The following is a 19,266-nucleotide window of genomic DNA, read 5'->3' as shown; positions in this document are numbered from 1 at the left end:
ATATTAATATCAATTCCCATTGTGATTATTTACTTAATGCACTTCAGATATGACTGTTCTTTCATAGGAGGATGACTATTAATGACTGTGTCCTTGCCAACATAGACCTGATTTATAGCCTTGATCTGCAGCAGCAAAATCTTTCCATGCACTTTTTTTGCTTCTTTGCTTTTCTTAAAGTATTATCATTTTTATCTCTGCATTTATGTGTTTGTAAATTTAAGAGAAACAGATGCACATAGAACACAGTCGCTATCATGTATGCTGATGGAAATACCTGATATATTCACTGTACGTTGATTTATTGATTTATCTCTTTTTTTGCTGCAGTCTGATGAAGGCACGGATGTGCCGAAACGTCACTATTTACTTTGCCGTAGCAACCACCATTGTTTGCTAAATAAACAGAATTGCACAAAACACAGGTTTATATACACCTATAATGCCAGGAATAGGGAACCTCCCCGTGACATCAGACCCCAGAAGGGGCGGTACATACAAAGTAACAGAAAAGTTACAAAAACATATATGTTATATATGTTTTTGTAACTTTTCTGTTACTTTGTATGTACCGCCCCTTCTGGGGTCTGATGTCACGGGAAGGTTCCCTATTCCTGGCATTATAGGTGTATATAAACCTGTGTTTTGTAATGGACATACCTGTTAAAAAAGGCTACCATAGCCGAAACGCGTCCTAGAATACGGGACATATTGTTACTTTGTCAATAAACTTGTCACGAGCATCACGTCTGCTGGGATCCTTTACTCCATTGCACGTGGAAACCGGTCCTGGTCCCGCGCGGCGTGCATTCAAGCGAGTGCTGACCTACTTATCTTCTTAGTGAGCAGGTCAAAGAAATGAGACAAAGAACAAACAGCAGGTGGCACAATACAGACACATTTCATTGAATAACTCAGTGGCTATGCTATATTTTTAATTATGGTTTGAAAACTATAGAATATTTTTGGTGGGACAACCACTTTAAGGGACATAAATCCTGTGATCTGAAACCAGGGCTGTGTCATCTGTTCCATGTCCAATGTCTTGTAGATTTAAATAGAAATGTTCTTCTGCCAACAAAGGAACAAAGGAGTTATTGACAATAATTATAATCCAATCATAATTATAGTGGTGTCTTTACCTGATTCTATAAATTGTGAAATCCAGGATTGTAAAAAATCTACACCCTGCCCTGTAGCTTCTCCTCCCTTCCTTCTACATCTCTATAAATGGGGAATCCTTCACCTGGGTGGTTGATATCTCCAGTGCTCAGCAGATATGGCACCAGTGACCAGCGCTCTCATTCTTCTCATTCTGTTCTCTGCAGGAACCTTAGCAGACAACCATGACAAACCACCATCAGGTAATTTTACTGCTGATTAGTCACAGGGATCAATGAAGACCCTTCTAAGGGGTATCTAAAGGCGGATTCACATATTTCAGTTGTGTCTGCTAGTCGACTGTGCTGGATACAACTTATGCCCACAGTGGGCTTCTATCAAATGTCCATAGCTGGACTGAGAAGCGTTGTATGCATAGGGAGAGGTTGAGCTGTGAAACTGATCTCACCAGACACAAAAAAGACCCTATTAGAAACTGTAGTATTAGTAATGTCATCCCTTTTAATTAAGGACATGTATATTCTCAGGGAAAGGGGAAGTGGAGGGGGAACATTCATAAATAAGAACTTATGAGATTAAGGGGTTTTCAAATATTTTTTTTAAATTTGACCCACGAAAAGGGACTGTATAAATAAAATTTAAAAAAACCTTACCTTTTATATGCCCTGACACTCCAGCACAGTGCTTCAGTCCCAGACCCTCCTCGGGTCCTGCAGCAATGGCTTCACACCCACCATTCACATGACCAATTCTGACAATCACTGACCTCAGTGGTTATCTGAGGCTAGTGATTGGCATCAGCATTCGGGCATGTAATTGATGGAAGTGACATCATACAGTAGCTTTATTTTACACAACCTTCTGCTCTAGGCCAAGTTTAAAAAAAATTGCAAACATTTTCACCATGATCCCTGTAATTGTCTCCATATCTTCGTGGCTTATTCTGTTCCTCTGTCTCCTTTATGTCCCTTAAGCATTATAGTCCAGTGTGAGATGAAACATTTTCTAAACATGGTCAAGACTCCACTGGTTTTCCTTGTTTTTCCTTGTCTGAGCCAACAACCATAAATAAGTTGTGGGCCTCTACACATTGAAATGTATCCTCACCCTGTAATATCTCCACATGTCCATGCCACCATTTAACCTTTAACAGGTCATCATGCTATAGGTAGAGCTGGAATGTGGGAATCAAGTAAATGCTTTCACCTCTAAAAACTTAGAAACAATTACCATGTGTCTGACCAGTATAACCAGTAGAGCACAATTTTATGATTGTTACCATTTAAAGGGGTTTCTGGGGTCCCAGCAACAATTATTTTTGAGTGACCCTTCCAACTAAAAAAAAGGTATTGTCCGAGCATGCAAACCCCTTAATGGATGGTAGACATAAAGAATCAAGAAGTTGTCCAGGGGAGGTCATCCTTATTGATCCTCTGCTGCTGTAACGGTCGCGTACACACACACACACAGGGGGGAGGGAAGTGACCACTGCGCTCCACCCTTACCCCTGGCCCTGCCTAATTGCCTCGCGAGTCCTAATGACAGGGGACAACTGGACGGCAATCCCTAGCTTGGACTAAGTGCAGGGATGACAGACATACAAACAACAGAACGAGAACGGACCGAGAATACCAGGAAAGCTACAAAGTACAAATGGAGCAAGCAGAGAATTGTCAGGAGAAGCCGGGGTCATAAATACCAGGAGAATCGTGAAGTACCAAAGGAGTCAGCAGAGGATCGTCAGGAGGAGGCCGGGGTCAGAATACCAGGAGAGCAGCAAAGTACACAAGGAGCAGGCAGAGGATCGTCAGGAATTCAACAGGAGGAAAGTACACCAGGAAAGACAAAACCACAGGTGGAACCTAAATTAACAGGCAACCTGTGGCCAGCAGGCTGCCTGTATTTATAGTGGGGAGTGAGGGTCATGTGATGTGGCCAGCGTCACATGACCGACAGACCAACCAGTCGAGCACCAAGTGATCAGCTCGGCACTCAAGGCAGACTTAGGAGCAGGGAGCCACCCAGCTAGTAAAGCCGCCCTGGGAACGAGGTCAAACACAGATCCTCATTCCCAAAGCTAAGCAGCAGGTCTGCGGCTAATGGGGGACCGAGTGCACCTTCGGAACCCTGTTACAGTACCCCCCCTTTTACGAGGGGCCACCGGACCCAAGACTTCAGGCGATGGCCTTTCAGGGTGTTCTAACTGAAATTTTCGAACAAGTCTAGGAGCATGAACCTCCCTGGCAGGTACCCAAGATCTCTCTTCCAGTCCATACCCCTTCCAGTGAATCAGGTACTGCAAGGAATTACGCACCTTCCTGACATCCACTATTTTAGACACCACATACTCGACAGCATCATTAACAAGAACCGGCGGAGGCGAGGCTTTCGATGGTACTACCGGTTCAAAATATTTTTTAAGTAGAGATTTATGGAACACATTATGAATGTGGAATGACTCGGGTAGCTCCAACCTAAATGATACCGGGTTAATCACCTCAGTGATCTTATATGGTCCAATAAAACGAGGAGCAAACTTTTTAGAATCTACCTTAAGAGAGAGATTCTTGGAGGACAACCATACCTTATCCCCAACCTGAAAATTCACCCCCCTTGAACGTCTCCTACCGGCCTTGAGTTTCTGAGAACTTTGAGCCTTTTCTAAGTTCGATTGAACCCGGGCCCAAACTGTGCACAGTTCAGAGGAGAGCCTATCCGCCTCAGGGTTAGAGGAGGAGACGGATGGAAACCATGGTTACAAAAGAAAGGTGAAACCCCAGCAGAAGAATTGACACGGTTATTCAAAGCAAATTCAGCCAATGGAAGAAATTTCACCCATAATTGCTGGTCATCAGCAACATACAACCTCAAGAATTGTTCCACAGACTGATTAAGGCGTTCAGTCTGCCCATTACTCTCAGGGTGGTAGGCAGAGGAAAAAGACAATGAAATTTTACATTTTTGACAGAAGGCCCTCCAGAATTTGTACACAAACTGCACACCCCTGTCAGAAACAATATTTTCCGGGATACCATGCAATCGAACAATTTGTTTCACAAAAATAGACGCCAGAGTTTTGGCATTCGGGAGTTTAGACAGGGGAATGAAATCTTGCTAAACCTATCGACCACTACCCAAACTACAGTCTTACCCTCCGCCGGCGGTAGGTCAGTTATAAAGTCCATCGAGATATGGGACCAGGGTCTACTGGGAATGGGTAGGGGTCGTAGGTTACCAACAGGGAGAGTCCTAGGTGTCTTAGACCTAGCACAAACCTCACAGGCTGACACGTAGGACTTGACATCCCTAGTTAGAGTGGGCCACCAATAAGATCTAGAAACCAGATCCTTAGTGCCCTCAAAACCCGGATGTCCAAAAAAGGCAGAATCGTGACACTCACCCAACAGCTGGAGTCAAAATTGTACGGAAACAAACAACTTATCTGTTGGGGTGGATACCGGTGCCAGATGTTGTTCAGACCTAATGCGAGCCGAGATATCCTGGGTAAGAGCTGCTATGAAGATTTTTGCTGATAGTATGGATTCAGGTGGTACCTCAGTAGTTTGAAAAGCATGGAAGCTACGAGATAATGCGTCCGCCTTCACATTTTTACTTCCTGGCCTGAACGTAATGGAAAAATCAAAAAGAGTAAAAAACAGAGCCCATCTGGCTTGACGGGGATTCAACCTCTTAGCAGACTTGAGAAACATAAGGTTTTTATGGTCAGTGACAACAGTTACACAATGCCTTGCCCCTTCCAGAAAATGCCTCCACTCTTCAAATGCCCATTTAATGGCCAGCAGCTCCCTATTCCCTATGTCGTAGTTTCTCTCCGTGGGAGAGAATTTACTGGAGAAGAAGGCACATGGTCTCAGGTTAGTGAGGGTAGCAGGACCTTGTGAAAGGACTGCTCCTGCGCCGTCCTCGGACGCATCCACCTCTACAATAAAAGGTCTCTCCTGATCAGGCTGGATCAGAATGGGAGCGCTACTGAATGCCTTTTTTAATTTTTCAAATGAAGAAATGGCCTCAATAGACCAATTCTCCAAATCTGCGCCTTTTTTAGTAAGGTCGGTCAACGGTTTAGCAATTACGGAAAAATTCATAATAAATTTACGATAGTAATTGGCGAAACCTAGGAACCGTTGTAAGGCCTTTAAGGATGAAGGTCTTACACATTCCTTAATTGCTAGTACCTTACCAGGATCCATCTTGAAGGCGTGAGGAGTCAGAACATGCCCTAGAAACAGAATCTCCTGTACACCAAAGACACATTTCTCTTGCTTAGCGGATAGCTGATTCTCCCTCAACACCTCTAATACTTGTTTAACATGAGACACATGGGATTCGAAGTCAGGAGAGAATATCAAAATGTCGTCAAGATAGACAATAACAAATTTACATAAGAACTCCCTAAGAATGTCATTCATGAAGTTTTGGAACACAGCTGGGGCATTGCTGAGTCCAAAAGGCATCACCTGATATTCAAAGTGTCCTACCGGAGTATTGAATGCCGTCTTCCATTCGTCTCCCTCCTTGATTCGGATTAGATTATATGCCCCTTTCAGGTCAATTTTGGAAAACCAGGTTGCCCCCAGAATCTGGTTAAATAAATCCGGAATCAATGGGAGGGAGTATCTATTCTGGACAGTGATTTTATTTAATCTCCGGTAATCGATACATTGCCTAAGACCACCATCTTTTTTCTTAACGAAGAAAAACCCCGCCCCCCATAGGAGAGACAGAAGGTCTAATATGCCCTTTACCAAGGCTCTCCTTAATATAATCTTCCATGGCCTTGCGTTCGGGCATAGAAAGATTATAAATTTGCCCCTTAGGAAACTTGGCCCCCTCTACTAGCTCTATGGTACAATCATAAGGTCTATGGGGGGGTAGAACCTCCGGGGTTGGTGATGAGAATACATCAGAATATTCCCTATCAACAGTGGGTAAGGTATCAGACTTTACTGAGACCCCAGCCTGTACCACGGACAAGCACGAGTCACACTTAGGCCCCCATATCACCAACTCCCCATTGGACCAATCTATAGTGGGGTTATGTAGTCGGAGCCAAGGCAACCCTAGTACCACATCAGTGACACACACCCACGGTTAGAGAAATCTCTGAGGTACATGATATCACCGTACCACCAATAAGAGGAGTAGCATCAATAGCCATGACATGGATAGGAGTTGGTAAAGCAAACATTGGAATACCCAATCTTACAGCATACTCAGAGTCAATAAAGCTAGTCGCTGAGCCAGAATCAATAAAGGCCTTACCCGGCCATTTGTCTACTCCCAGAGAAATCGTAATGGGTACCAAAAGCTTACATTTAGAAAATTCAGGGTGTACCTGGTCTTTAGGTTGCCTTGCCTTAGGAGCCTTGACAGAGAGGACCTTCTTAGGACACTGGTTGATCCAATGGTCAGGATCTTCACAGTAAAAGCATTCTCCACGTCTGCGGCGAAGATTCCTTTGGGTCATTCCAATCTGCATGGGTTCCTCGGTGGAGACCTCAGCATTGTCTCTGGGATAGGCCTCTGGCTGGACCACCATCTGGGAAGAGAACTGTTGTTCCTGGCGTCTCTCTCTAACCCGTCGGTCAAGTCGGACAACAAGGGTCATCATCTCCTCTAAGGTCTCTGGAAGTTGATAACTGACCAGAAGATCCTTTAAATTATCAGACAGACCTGACCTAAACTGACTCTTCAGGGCTGGTTTGTTTCACCCTGAGGGGACACACCACCTTCTGAATTGGGTGCAATAATCCTCCGCAGGTAGATTGCCCTGAACCAGTGCCTTTAGAGCCGTCTCGGCTACTCGAGCCCTGTCTGGTTCATCATAGAGGGTACCTAGGGCCTGAAAGAACCCCTCCACAGAAGATAAACAACTGGTGCCAGCAGGTAAAGAGAACGCCCAGTCCTGAGGATCACCCTGTAGTCGGGAAATGATAATGCCCACGCGTTGACTCTCGGGGCCAGAGGACACGGGGCGCAAACGGAAGTAAAGTTTGCAATTCTCCTTAAAAGAGAGAAACTTCTTCCGGTCTCCAGAAAAGGGTTCTGGGAGCTTAATCTGGGGCTCAAAATGCGGACTGGAGGCCTGAGGAGTGAAAGAACCTTGCCCTAACTCAAAAGAACTGAGTTTTTCCCCTAACTCCTGCACCATCTGCGACAGATTAGAGACATGGTCAGTCAGGGTCACCAGAGGATTCATTATACAGTGGTTATTGGGTCTGTTAATCTGTAACGGTCGCGTACACACACACACACAGGGGGGAGGGAAGTGACCACTGCGCTACACCCTCACCCCTGGCCCTACCTACTTGCCTCACGAGTCCTAATGACAGGGGACAACTCAATTAGTTTGACTTTGTTTCACTCATCTCTAATTATCTAGTTATATCGTCTTGGTTTCTTCTGGAGGAGACAATCCAACCAGGGTGCCGATAGATATTTTTCATGTTGCGAACCTGGTTGAGAAGAAGTCAGTAACTGCATGAAAAGTTTGTGACACATCAAAATCTTTAATTACAGAGAAACCTGGAGAATGTCCACCAGGTCCATTGGCAAAATGTAAAGATCCACTTATTGGAGAATGCAAATCGGACAGGGGCTGTGGTGGAAACCTAAAGTGCTGCAGGGATAAGTGCACTCTAAAATGCATGAAGCCCTTCACAGGTGAGCACGTTATTTAATAGGATTTGGCACCTGGTGCAGGAGGCGGATTGCGATGTGGTTAAATGACCGGCTCCACCTGATCTGCCAATATCTGCTATAAATTCACAGCTCAGACAATAACCCGTCAGAGGGTTTAACGTATCAAAGTGGTTTGTACAAAGGGGCTAATTCATAAGGGACTACCACCGTGTAAGGGAACTTTCACACTTGCGGCAGAATGATCCGGCAAGAAGTTCTATCGCATCTGCATGCAAACGGAAAGCATTTGTAGACAGATCTGGATGCGGAGAGACGGATCCATTATATATTTTCTTCGCATGCGCAGACCGGAAGGACGGATCCGGCACTAATACATTCCTATTGAAAAAAATGCCGCATTCAGGCATGTGTCTTTTTGGCCGGAGATAAAACCGTAGCATGCTGCGGTACTATCTCCGCCATGAAGACGGATTGCTCTCCATTCAGAATGCATGGGGACATGCCTGATCATTTCTTTTCCTGTATAGAGCCCCTAGGACGGAACTCAATGACGGAAAAGAACAACGCTAGAGTGAAAGTACCCTAAAACATAGCCTTAAGTCTGTGATTAATTAAAATCTGCTATAAAAGCATCTGTCAGCAGCTTTGTCCCTATGACACCGGCTGACCTTTTACATCTGCGTTTGGTAGCTGAAGACATCTGTGTTGGTCCCATGTTCATACGTGCCCGCATGGCTGAGAAAAACTGTGTTTTAACATATGTAAATGAGCCTCTAGGAGCAACGGGGGCGTCACCATTACACCAAGCAACTCCGCTCTCTCTACAAATTCCGCGCCCTCTGGACTTTGATTGGGTCAGGTGTAATGACATTTATACTGCCTGGCCCTGTCAATCACAAAGCAGAGGGCGCAGCAGTTGTAGACAAAACCGAGCCTGTAGGTGTAATTTTAACGCCCCCTTTACTCCTAGAAGCTCATTTGCATAAATTTAATGAACATATGAACATGGGACCAACATAGATGTCTTCAGCTGCCAAGCGCACATGTAAGGGTCCATTCACACGTCCGTATGTGTTTTGCGGATCCGCAAAACACGGACACCGGCAATGTTCGTTCCGCATTTTGCAGACCGCACATCGCCGGCACTCTCATAGAAAATAGGACATGTTCTATTTTTTTACGGATCCGCAAATGCAAATGCAGACAGCACATTCCGGCCCCATTGAAAAAAAATGGGTCCGCACCTGTTCTGCAAAATTGCGGAATGGATGTGGACCCATTTTGCGGACGTGTGAATGGACCCTAACAGGTCAGCCAGTATCATAGGGACAGATCTGCTGACAGATTGACTTTAACATCTCAGAGGTATATTCAGCTTCACTGGAGGCAGAAGTAGGAAAGAATACAATAAGTTTATGTTCCAAATTGTGGACCTGTGAGCACTCCGAGCCTCATCGTATGTGTAACATCCCAGAGTATGTCACTAAAACTCTTTCACCCTGCTACAATAATGTCAAGTGTTAATATATTGTCAACTAGTTTAATATAACTGTGCATTGCCATTTCTATGACTGTTTAATATGTATTTGCTGTAATTTCCATGTACACCAGCAGGTGGCAGAAATATGTAGGCAGACAATAGCTAGTTAATAGACCTAGACTGGAATAGTCCATTCCAGGCTAGCTCTTCCCTATCTGAGGAGTAGTGGAATGTTCCCACATCCTATTTCAGGAGGAGGACAGAAAGTTCTAGGCAGTGTACCAGCCACCCCCTGTTGGGGTAGGCTGTGTAAATAGGAGCTCCCAGAAACAGGGACCCCAACCAGGGATCCAAGCCTCTGCTGAGGCCCAAGATCAACCTTCCCAGCCTGAGTCCCTTACCACAGCTTGAAAACCAAGGAAGCAGCCATCTACAGAACTATCAGATCTCCAGGAAGCCACCACCATTCCCTGCGAGCAGTCCTGTAAGTACAGATTCCAAGACAAGGAGAAGATAAGTACCTCCTTCAGCTAGTCAGGCCCATATCAAGCAGACCACAGACAGAGCAGAAGATAGATACCTGTCAGATTCTAATAGGCGTATGTTCAGATGCAGAATATCTATATAATTCCTGCCACATATTGCCAATACCTGCTGGGATCCTAGACTATTGCTGTACATTGTATGGATCTAAAGCTGCATATTATAACACCAAGTAAAGACAAGTTGGACCCTATTATCTGTGTGGAATTTCATCATTCCTCAGTTACAATTTTGCAATTTTGTTGCATGTGAGCCAGGATACAGGAGTCCAGCCGTACCAAGGTAGGAGACACCGTTGACACTACCAAATCTGCCATACAGAGACAATATCCCCCTCTGGCATTCCTCACCTAGTACGTGTGCTCATAACATCTTAAAGGGCCCTGCTACATTACCTGCGCAAGCTACAACTGGCGTCACGAACTTATACACACCTAAATATGACTCACTGCATAGCATCCCCACTGACCCAGTGTCCTGCTTATTGCATATGACCCAGAAGATTCAGTGTGCACCTAGAAGTAATGTTAGCTAAAGAAGGATACAGCCATTAGGAACATTACATTACTTACCCTGTACTGATCCTGAGTTACTGTCACGGATGGTGTTGCAGAAAGCTGGAACTTATAATAAACATCCGACTGGCTTGATCCCAAACTAAGGAGCATATGGGTGAGCCCTATAAAACCCCTAGAGCTCTCCCTGACTGCTATGCCCATGCAAAGGTCTTTATGGTAGACGTTTGCATGTCCACGTACCTTATACTATGTGACACCTGAAAACCCTATAATAGTGAGGGGACACAACCACCGGCTACATGCACTTAATACGGACGGAGTCAGGGTCACCTAAAATCAAGCCAGCAAGGAAACACAAATAAAGGAAACAAACATATCTGAGGAATCAGGAGAAGGAGCATCCAGCAGTGAACAACTCATCCAGGAAGAAGTATAAACCGCAAAGTGAGGCAGTATGGGAGGGAATATAAAGGGAGACAATCAGTGCAAATAGGTGACAGCTGGGAGAAGGAAAGGAGATGACAAAGTGAAACCAAAACAAAGAACGTCATGCAAGAGGTAGCGAAGAACGTCTAACAGATCTTCTCACAGAGCTGGCGGTGACAGCCCAGCCCATCCCATCCCTCTACGGGTGGACTCCGGACACTTAGAGCCCACCTTCTCAGGATGAGACCTATGGAAAGCCCTGATAAGACGAGTGGCCTTAATGCCCGCCACTAGGACCTACATCCTCTCCTCAGGACCATAACCCTCCCAATGAATGAGGTACTGGAGAGAACAGCGGATAATGCGAGAATCCACAATCCTAGAAACCTGAAATTCAAGATTACCATCAACAACAATCGGAGGAGGAGGCAAAGAGGAGGGTACAGTGGGTTGGACATAAGGTTTTAATAGGGACCTGTGAAAAACATTATGGATCTTCCAAGTCTGAGGAAGATCAAGACGGAAGGCAACGGGATTGATGACTGACAAGATCTTGTAAGGCCCAATAAACTTAGGACCCAACTTCCAGGAGGGAACCTTCAGTTTGATATTCTTTGTAGACAACCACACCAGATCCCCCACATTCAGGTCCGGACCAGGCACACGTCTCTTATCCGCCACACGCTTATATCTCTCACTCATCCTCTTCAGATTCCCCTGAATCTTTTGCCAAATAAATGACAAAGACGAGGAAAATCTCTCCTCTTCAGATAAACCAGAAGACCCCTCTCCAGAGAATGTCCCAAACTGCGGATGAAACCCATATGCACCAAAAAGTTGTGACTTATCAGAGGACTCCTGACGACGGTTATTTAAAGCAAACTCAGCAAGGGACAAAAAAGAACACCAATCCTCCTGATTCTCCGCCACAAAATAGCGCAGATATGTCTCCAGATTCTGATTGACGCGTTCGGTCTGACCATTCGACTGCGGGTGAAAAGCAGAAGAGAACGACAACCGAACCCCCAAGCGAGAACAGAAGGCCTTCCAGAATCTGGAAACAAATTGCGTGCCCCTATCAGAAACGATGTCTGAAGGAATGCCATGCAATTTAACAATGTGATCAACAAACGCTTGCGCCAGCGTCTTAGCATTGGGTAACCCAGGAAAGGGAATGAAATGCGCTAAAATGGTCCACTACTACCAGAATCACAGTCTTCCCCGAGGAACGAGGCAGGTCCATAATGAAGTCCATAGACAGATGCGTCCAAGGACGGGAAGGAATGGGTAACGGGAGGAGAGAACCCGATGGCCATGAATGAGGGACCTTGGCACGAGCGCAGGTCTCGCAGGCTGCCACAAAACCCTCAACCGTCTTACAAAGCGCTGGCCACCAGAATCTCTGAGCAATGAGATCCACTGTGGCTCTGCTCCCCGGGTGCCCAGCAAGGACAGTATCATGGTGCTCCTTAAAAACCTTGTGTCATAAAGCGAGAGGCACAAACAACCTCCCAGGGGGACAAAGATCAGGAGCCACTGCCTGGGCTGCCTGAGCCTCTGCTCCGAATCAGGATAAAGAGCAGAGACGACCATCCCTTCAGCCAAAATGGGACCCGGGTCTTCAAAGTTCCCCCCTCCCGGAAAACAACGTGACAGGGCATCCGCCTTCACATTTTTAACCCCAGGGCGGAACGTAACAACAAAATTAAACCTAGAAAAGAACAAAGACCATCTGGCCTGTCTCGGGTTCAGACGCTTGGCCGATTCCAAGTAGGGCAGATTCTTATGGTCTGTAAACACGGTAATAGGGTGTCTGGCTCCCTCTAACCAATGGCGCCATTCCTCAAAAGCTAATTTGATGGCAAACAACTCCCTATCTCCCACATCGTAATTTCTCTCTGCAGAGGAGAGTTTCCTTGAGAAAAAGGCACACGGTCGCCATTTGGCAGGAGAGAGACCCTGAGATAAGACCCACCCACACCCACCTCAGAAGCGTCCACCTCAACAATAAAAGGTAGAGAGACATCAGGTTGTACCAAAATGGGAGCGGAAGCAAAACTCTCTTTGATACTAGAAAAAGCTTTAAGCGCATCTACCGAACACGAAGAAAAATCTACCCCCTTTTTAGTCATATCAGTGAGTGGCTTAACAACAGAGGAAAAATTCAAAATGAACTTTCTGTAATAATTGGCAAAACCCAAAAATCACATCAGCGCCTTCTGATTCTCAGGAAGCTCCCAATCAAGCACAGCACTGACCTTCTCAGGGTCCATGCGAAAACCAGAAGTGGAGAGAAGAAAACAAAAAAATTGAATCTCCAGAGCCACAAACACACATTTTTCCAGTTTAACGTACAATTTGTTATCCCGCAGAATCAGCAAGACCTGACGTAGGTGGTCTCGATGAGTCTTGAAATCAGGAGAAGAAATCAAAATGTCATCCAGATACACCAGTACAAATTTCCCCATTAAATGATGAAAAATGCTGTTCACAAAATGTTGGAAGACGGCCAAAGAATTCATCAAACCAAAGGGCATAACCAAATTCTCGAAATGACCCTCAGGGGTATTGAAGGCCGTCTTCCATTCGTCCCCTTCCCTGACCCTGACAAGGTTGTATGCCCCTCTTAAATCCAACTTAGAATAAACCTTAGCCCCAACAATCTGGTTAAACAGGTCCGGGATTAGAGGAAGCGGATATGGGTCACGAATCGTGATACGGTTCAGCTCCCTGAAATCCAGACAAGGTCTTAAAGAACCATCTTTTTTCTTAACAAAAAAAAAAAACAGTGGCAACAGGTGACTTCGAGGGTCGGATGTGTCCCTTTCTCAGGCTCTCAGAGATATAAGTACGCATAGCGACTCTTTCAGGTTGGGAGAGATTGTATAAACGTGATTTTGGCAGTTTGGCGACTGGGATGAGATTAATAGGGCAGTCATACTCCAGGTGCGGGGGCAACTCCTGGACACCACTCTCGGAAAACACATCCGAAAATTCTGAGAGAAAAGATGGCACAGTCTTGGTAAAAACCTCTGAAAGAGACGCCATGAGGCAATTCTCTCTGCAGAACTCATTCCAACCATTTATTTGACTTGCTTGACAATCAATGGTGGGGTTATGTTTAGTGAGCCAGGGTAGCCCCAACACTAGAGGAGTAGGTAATCCGCTTAAGACGAAACGTGACATATCCTCAACATGAGCGTCACCCACAGTCAAACGGATATTGTGAACTATGCCCTTTAACGATCTTTGAGAATGTGGAGTGGAATCGATAGCAAAAACAGGTATATCCTTTTCCAAAGTGCATACCTAGAAACCATGCGTTATTGCAAATTGATTGTCAATGAGATTGACATCTGCTCCATTATCTACAAAAATCTCACAAATGATGTTCTTGCTGTCTAGCGCCACCCTGGCAGATAAGAGAAAAGGCCCAAGACTGAGCGTTATCCCTGAGCAGCGAGATGATGATCCCCACCCTCTGCTCCTCATTACCAGAGGAATGGGGAAGTAGGCGAAAAATGGAGTTTGCAAACCTCTCTAAAGCAAACAAAATTCTCACTACCCCCGGAGAACGTATCCGGAAGCGAGATCTTAGGCTCGGAACAAACTCCATGAACGCAAGCAGAACCGGTCACCTGAAACTGAGACACAGTTTTACGGAGATCTGCTACCTCCAGTGAAAGACCCTGCATGCGGTCAATCAAGGCTGAAACCGGATCCATGCTTAAGACGGTAATGGCGGTTTATAATGTCACGGATGGTGTTGCAGAAAGCTGGAACTTAGAAATAAACATCCGACTGGCTTGATCCCAAACTAAGGAGCATATGGGTGACCCCTATAAAACCCCTAGAGCTCTCCCTGACTGCTATGCCCATGCAAAGGTCTTTATGGTAGACGATTGCATATCCACGTACCTTATACTATGTGATACCCGAAAACCCTATAATAGTGAGGGGACACGACCACCGGCTCCCTGCACTTAATACGTACAGAGTCAGGGTCACCTACAATCAAGCCAGCAAGGTTACACAAATAAAGGAAACAGACTTATCTGAGGAATCAGGAGAAGGAGCATCCAGCAGTGAACAACTCATCCAGGAAGAAGTATAAACCGCAAAGTGAGGCAGTATGGGAGGGAATATAAAGTGAGACAATCAGTGCAAATAGGTGACAGCTGGGAGAAGGAAAGAAGATGACAAAGTGAAACCAAAACAAAGAACATTATGCAAGAGGTAGCGAAGAACGTCTAACAGACCTTCTCACAGAGCTGGCGGTGACAGTTACATCCTGTAACCAGAGCTGCACTCACTATTCTGCTGGTGCAGTCACTGTGTATATACATTACTTATCCTGTACTGATCCTGAGTTACATCCTGTATTATACTCCAGAGCTGCACTCACTATTCTGATGGTGCAGTCACTGTGTACATACATTACATTACTTATCCTGTACTGATCCTGAGTTACATCCTGTATTATACTCCAGAGCTGCACTCACTAGTCTGCTGGTGCTGTCACTGTGTACATACATTACATTACTTATCCTGTACTGATCCTGAGTTACATTCTGTATTATCTCCAGAGCTGCACTCACTAGTCTGCTGTTATCTGGCTATCAATCTTATTGATGCCACACTTCCAGTTACTTAGGATATGAAGTGCTGTGACTTATCTTTCTGCAGTTACATCTAGACATGTATGGGGTCATTTATCAAACTGGTGTAAAGTAGAACTGGCTTAGTTGCCTATAGCAACCAATCATACTCCACCTTTCATTTTTGATAGCTCCTTAGGAAAATGAAAGGTGGAATCTGATTGGTTGCTATGGGCAACTAAACCCGGTCTACTTTACACCAGTTTGATAAATGACCCCATTAGTTTAATGACCATTTGCCTCCAGATGTGAAGCCTGGAACATGCCCAATACCACAGACCAGGTGCCGGGCCGACCAAAACCTGGAAACTGTAAAGTGGACGGCGATTGTAAGGGAGTCGAGAAATTCTGCAAAAAATATTGTAAAGTGGAGTGTATCAATCACAAAAATAGGAAAACTAAGTGATGTGAGGCCGGCCGGATGCATCTCCTGTTCCTTTACAGCGGAGGACACATTACTAGGCATGAGCGAACCCGTGGAAGTTCAGGTTCGCTGGGTTCGGCCTAACTTCAGGTCAAAGTTTGGGTTCAACACCCAAACTTGACCCCAAACCCGGACCCTATTAAAGTCAATGGGGACCCAAACTTCACTTAAACAGAATGCTAAATAAAATGGCCATTGAGGGGTTAAAAATAATTTTAAAAAAACTCACCTCATCTACTTGATCGCACAGTCGGTATCCTCATCTTTCTTCTGTACCTGCAAAAGGACCTGTGATGACGTCACCACGTGGTGAGTGAGGGGACGTCATCGCAGATCCTTTTGCACGTCCTGCAGAAAGAAGAAAGAAGAGGATACCGGCTGCGCGGTCAATTGGATGAGGTGAGTTTTTTTTAATTTTTAACCCCTCAATGGCCTTTTTATTTATCATTCTGTATCCGGAATGCTATTACTTTCAGTTATAACCATGTTATAATGGAAAATAATAAAATCACCCGAACACTGAACCCGAACCTGAACTTCAGTGGTACCCGAACTCGCAAATTTTGGTACGAACCCGAACTTTGCAGTTCGGCTTGGCTCAACCCTACACATTAATAATCAGCCTCAATAATTCTCTCTTCTCGTGGCTTTTCTTTCTCTAGTTGCAAATATACCTGGGAAGTGTCCAGTATTTATGTCACTTCTCCCTTGTAAGACTCCTTACACTGAAATAAAGTGCAGTGGAGACCACCATTGTCTCGGGAATCAGAAGTGCTGTGATTACATGTGCCAGTGGCAATGCATGACTCCTGTAAGTAACAGAACGGATCAAATTAAACCGATACTGTATATGTTTGCCAGATTGTCTTGTCTCATCATCACTATTACATAAGGAGAAGCAGCTCTATCTCACTCTATCCCAGCAGGAAGTCCTAGAATGATCTTACCCCATCAACCATTAGTTGAGGACTTTCTCTTTATACTAGGGGCTGGAAGGCATTGAAGAAGATTTATGGGATTAGAAGGAGGTCTCCGCTTTACATTTTCAGAAATAGCACCACCCTTCATCCATTCACTTGAATGAGGTCCTCGATTCGCATCCGACGGTCCGCACCGCTAAAAAGTAGTGCATGCACCCTATATTCTGTACTGTGGACCTAATCAAGTGAAAGGGTCCACGTTTGTGATACAGTGCTCACATGGCTGGTGGCTGTATATTGCAGATCTGCTATTTGTGGACCACAATATGGGCATTGACCTGCTACGGTTGTGTGCATGAAGCCAAACTTACACAACTAAAAAGTTCTTAATTTGGCAGCTCAATTAAATCCAGCTAATCAGCTTCCTGCGACCACCACATCCAGCCAATGAGCTGTTTGTGACCACCAGATGCAGCCAATCAGCTGCTTGTAAGCACCACTGTCAGCCAATTAGCTATTTATAAATAATGTACCACATCCAGCCAATCAGCTGCTGGTATCTTCTCCACCCAGCCAATCAGCTGCTTGTGACCGCCACATGCAGCCAGTCATCTGTTGCTGGTATCTGACCGCCACATGCAGCCAATTAGTTGCTGGTATCTGCCACATCTAACTAATCAACTGCTTGTTCAAACCAATCAGTTTCTTGAAATTGCTACATCCAACCAATCAGCTGCTTGTAACCTCCACATACATTCATCAGTCAGATCCACATAAACCCTCTGAGCCAAAGTCCAAATGTGAACCTTTATCACCCCCACTAATAATTTCCGGTATATATTCTAAATTAACCACAATGTTCTGCCTTCCAGAAATGAAGCAAGATACTGACCATCGTCCGTGGACCATGACAAGGATCTGCAGCCAGCTCATTGTTTACAGCTTTGATTATTCTGCATGTAATAAAAAATCATCTCCCCCATCGTTGTCCTGTGACCTCATCTGTTTGTATTGGGTGGTTGTATAAGAACAATATATTATATAATCATCCTGTATGTTATGGAGACTCTCGGGTAAATATCTGTCAAATACCGCATATGACTCCTTTGAAGTAATAGGAAGAAACCACGGCACTCGTTTTTCAGATAATCAGAGATAATTCATCAGAGATAATGCCATCCACTATAATTATTATATCCTTTGAAGTAATGACCCAGGAGTTCAAGTCCTGTTCAGACCTGAAAAACAGGTTGACCATTGGCCTTACAGGTCAATGTGCAATCTGGATGTAAACATTGAACTTTTTGGACTTCAGTGCACTGCAGAAAACTTGATAATACAAATTATTGCTTTGTTCTCTGGGGTATAAAATGCTATGTTTGGCAGCACTGCCCTTTTCATCTGCTGCTTCGCACTTCCATCTACCTCATGCTGTATTCTGCCTGACTTTAATTTTTATTTCAATGCTGTCTTGCTGATCTTGTCTCCTAACAAACTGAAACATTTTCTCAAGAAAAGATTGTCTCATGAAGTCTAGCGTTGCTGCGCCAGTTACCAACATATACGTTTAGAGAGGGTAGAGTTTTAAATCTGAGTAAAAAAAGTGAAATACTAGTCTGAAATCTGTGTCAGAGCATTTCCAGACAGTTCAAATTTTTATCTTTTTTTAACTATAGCAATACACAATACTATTGTGCAACATGTGTCTTATAATACAGTGGGCACCATTTGAAATTGTGAACTACTAGTCCTAAATCTATGTCACGGCATCTCTAGAATACTCAAGTGTTGGTGGGGGAGGTCTGGGGGGGGAATAATGTCATTCTAGGTTAACAACTTATGTTTTACACAAGAGAAAGCTGTCTTCTCAATTTGCATATTTGAACGCACAGAAGACATTAGTCCCAAATCTGTTAGTAGTACTGATACTGCATTATTTCCAAAGTCAATTGTCAGTAGCAGTGTCTTCAGTGTGTGCCTGTGTGGAAAGGGAAAGGATTTTTTTTTGCACCTCTCTGTCTTAAAGTTCCAGAAAACAGACTTGAAAACGGTTCAAAAATTTGTGCAACTGTGTAAGTAAAGTCTAGAATACAGAAGACACAGATCCAGAATGTGAGTAATAGCAGCACCAGCTATCCAGGTAGTAGTACCAGAAGTAGCAGTAGTCCACAGTTGTTCCTGGCTTTGGAAAGGTGCAACATTATCACTGAGGAGGAAGAGATTGAGATTTGTGGATTTGATGGCTCACTCCTCCTCTAAGTCACAGCAGGATAACGTGGAGGTGACTTCAGAGACTTCAGAGATCCAGGGTTCCCAGCATTCCTCCTGCTCCTTCTTGCAGAAGTGGCAATAAAATCTCATGCCCCCTGGCTGGTCGTCAGGAGAGTCTCCTTTGATGACTTGTAAGAGAGCAGCCAGCTTATGGACTGTCCTGAGGAGGAGGTTCAGGAGGAGGCTCGGACCCCACGCATAGCTGTGTTGGTGGTGGTAATATTGGTGCAGTAAGCCGGAT

At 44.8% G+C, this 19,266-nt stretch overlaps 1 protein-coding gene across 1 annotated transcript; it reads left to right on the top strand.

The window, feature by feature from the left end:
- Window positions 1-1,006: 1,006 nt before the first annotated feature.
- On the top strand, window positions 1,007-17,736 carry LOC120997020 (antileukoproteinase-like). Its single transcript, XM_040426931.1, has 4 exons — window positions 1,007-1,364; window positions 7,663-7,806; window positions 16,497-16,645; window positions 17,627-17,736. Exons 1-4 carry the CDS (start codon window positions 1,280-1,282, stop codon window positions 17,630-17,632), a joined length of 384 nt encoding a protein of 127 aa, XP_040282865.1. The 5' UTR covers window positions 1,007-1,279; the 3' UTR covers window positions 17,633-17,736.
- Window positions 17,737-19,266: the final 1,530 nt, after the last annotated feature.

This window comes from Bufo bufo, chromosome 4 (genome assembly GCF_905171765.1).
Source record: "Bufo bufo chromosome 4, aBufBuf1.1, whole genome shotgun sequence".
NCBI classification, from domain to species: Eukaryota; Metazoa; Chordata; class Amphibia; order Anura; family Bufonidae; genus Bufo; species Bufo bufo.
Note: the sequence above shows the minus strand (reverse complement) of the source record. Positions and strands in the feature narration are given on the sequence as shown.

Excerpts from the sequence above, each read along its gene's own strand:
- LOC120997020 (XM_040426931.1), top strand. The coding sequence starts at position 1,280 with ATGGCACCAGTGACCAGCGCTCTCATTCTTCTCATTCTGTTCTCTGCA. Across the intron at positions 1,365-7,662 it reads CCATGACAAACCACCATCAG|AGAAACCTGGAGAATGTCCA; the intron begins GTAATTTTACTG and ends CTTTAATTACAG. Across the intron at positions 7,807-16,496 it reads ATGCATGAAGCCCTTCACAG|TTGCAAATATACCTGGGAAG; the intron begins GTGAGCACGTTA and ends TTCTTTCTCTAG.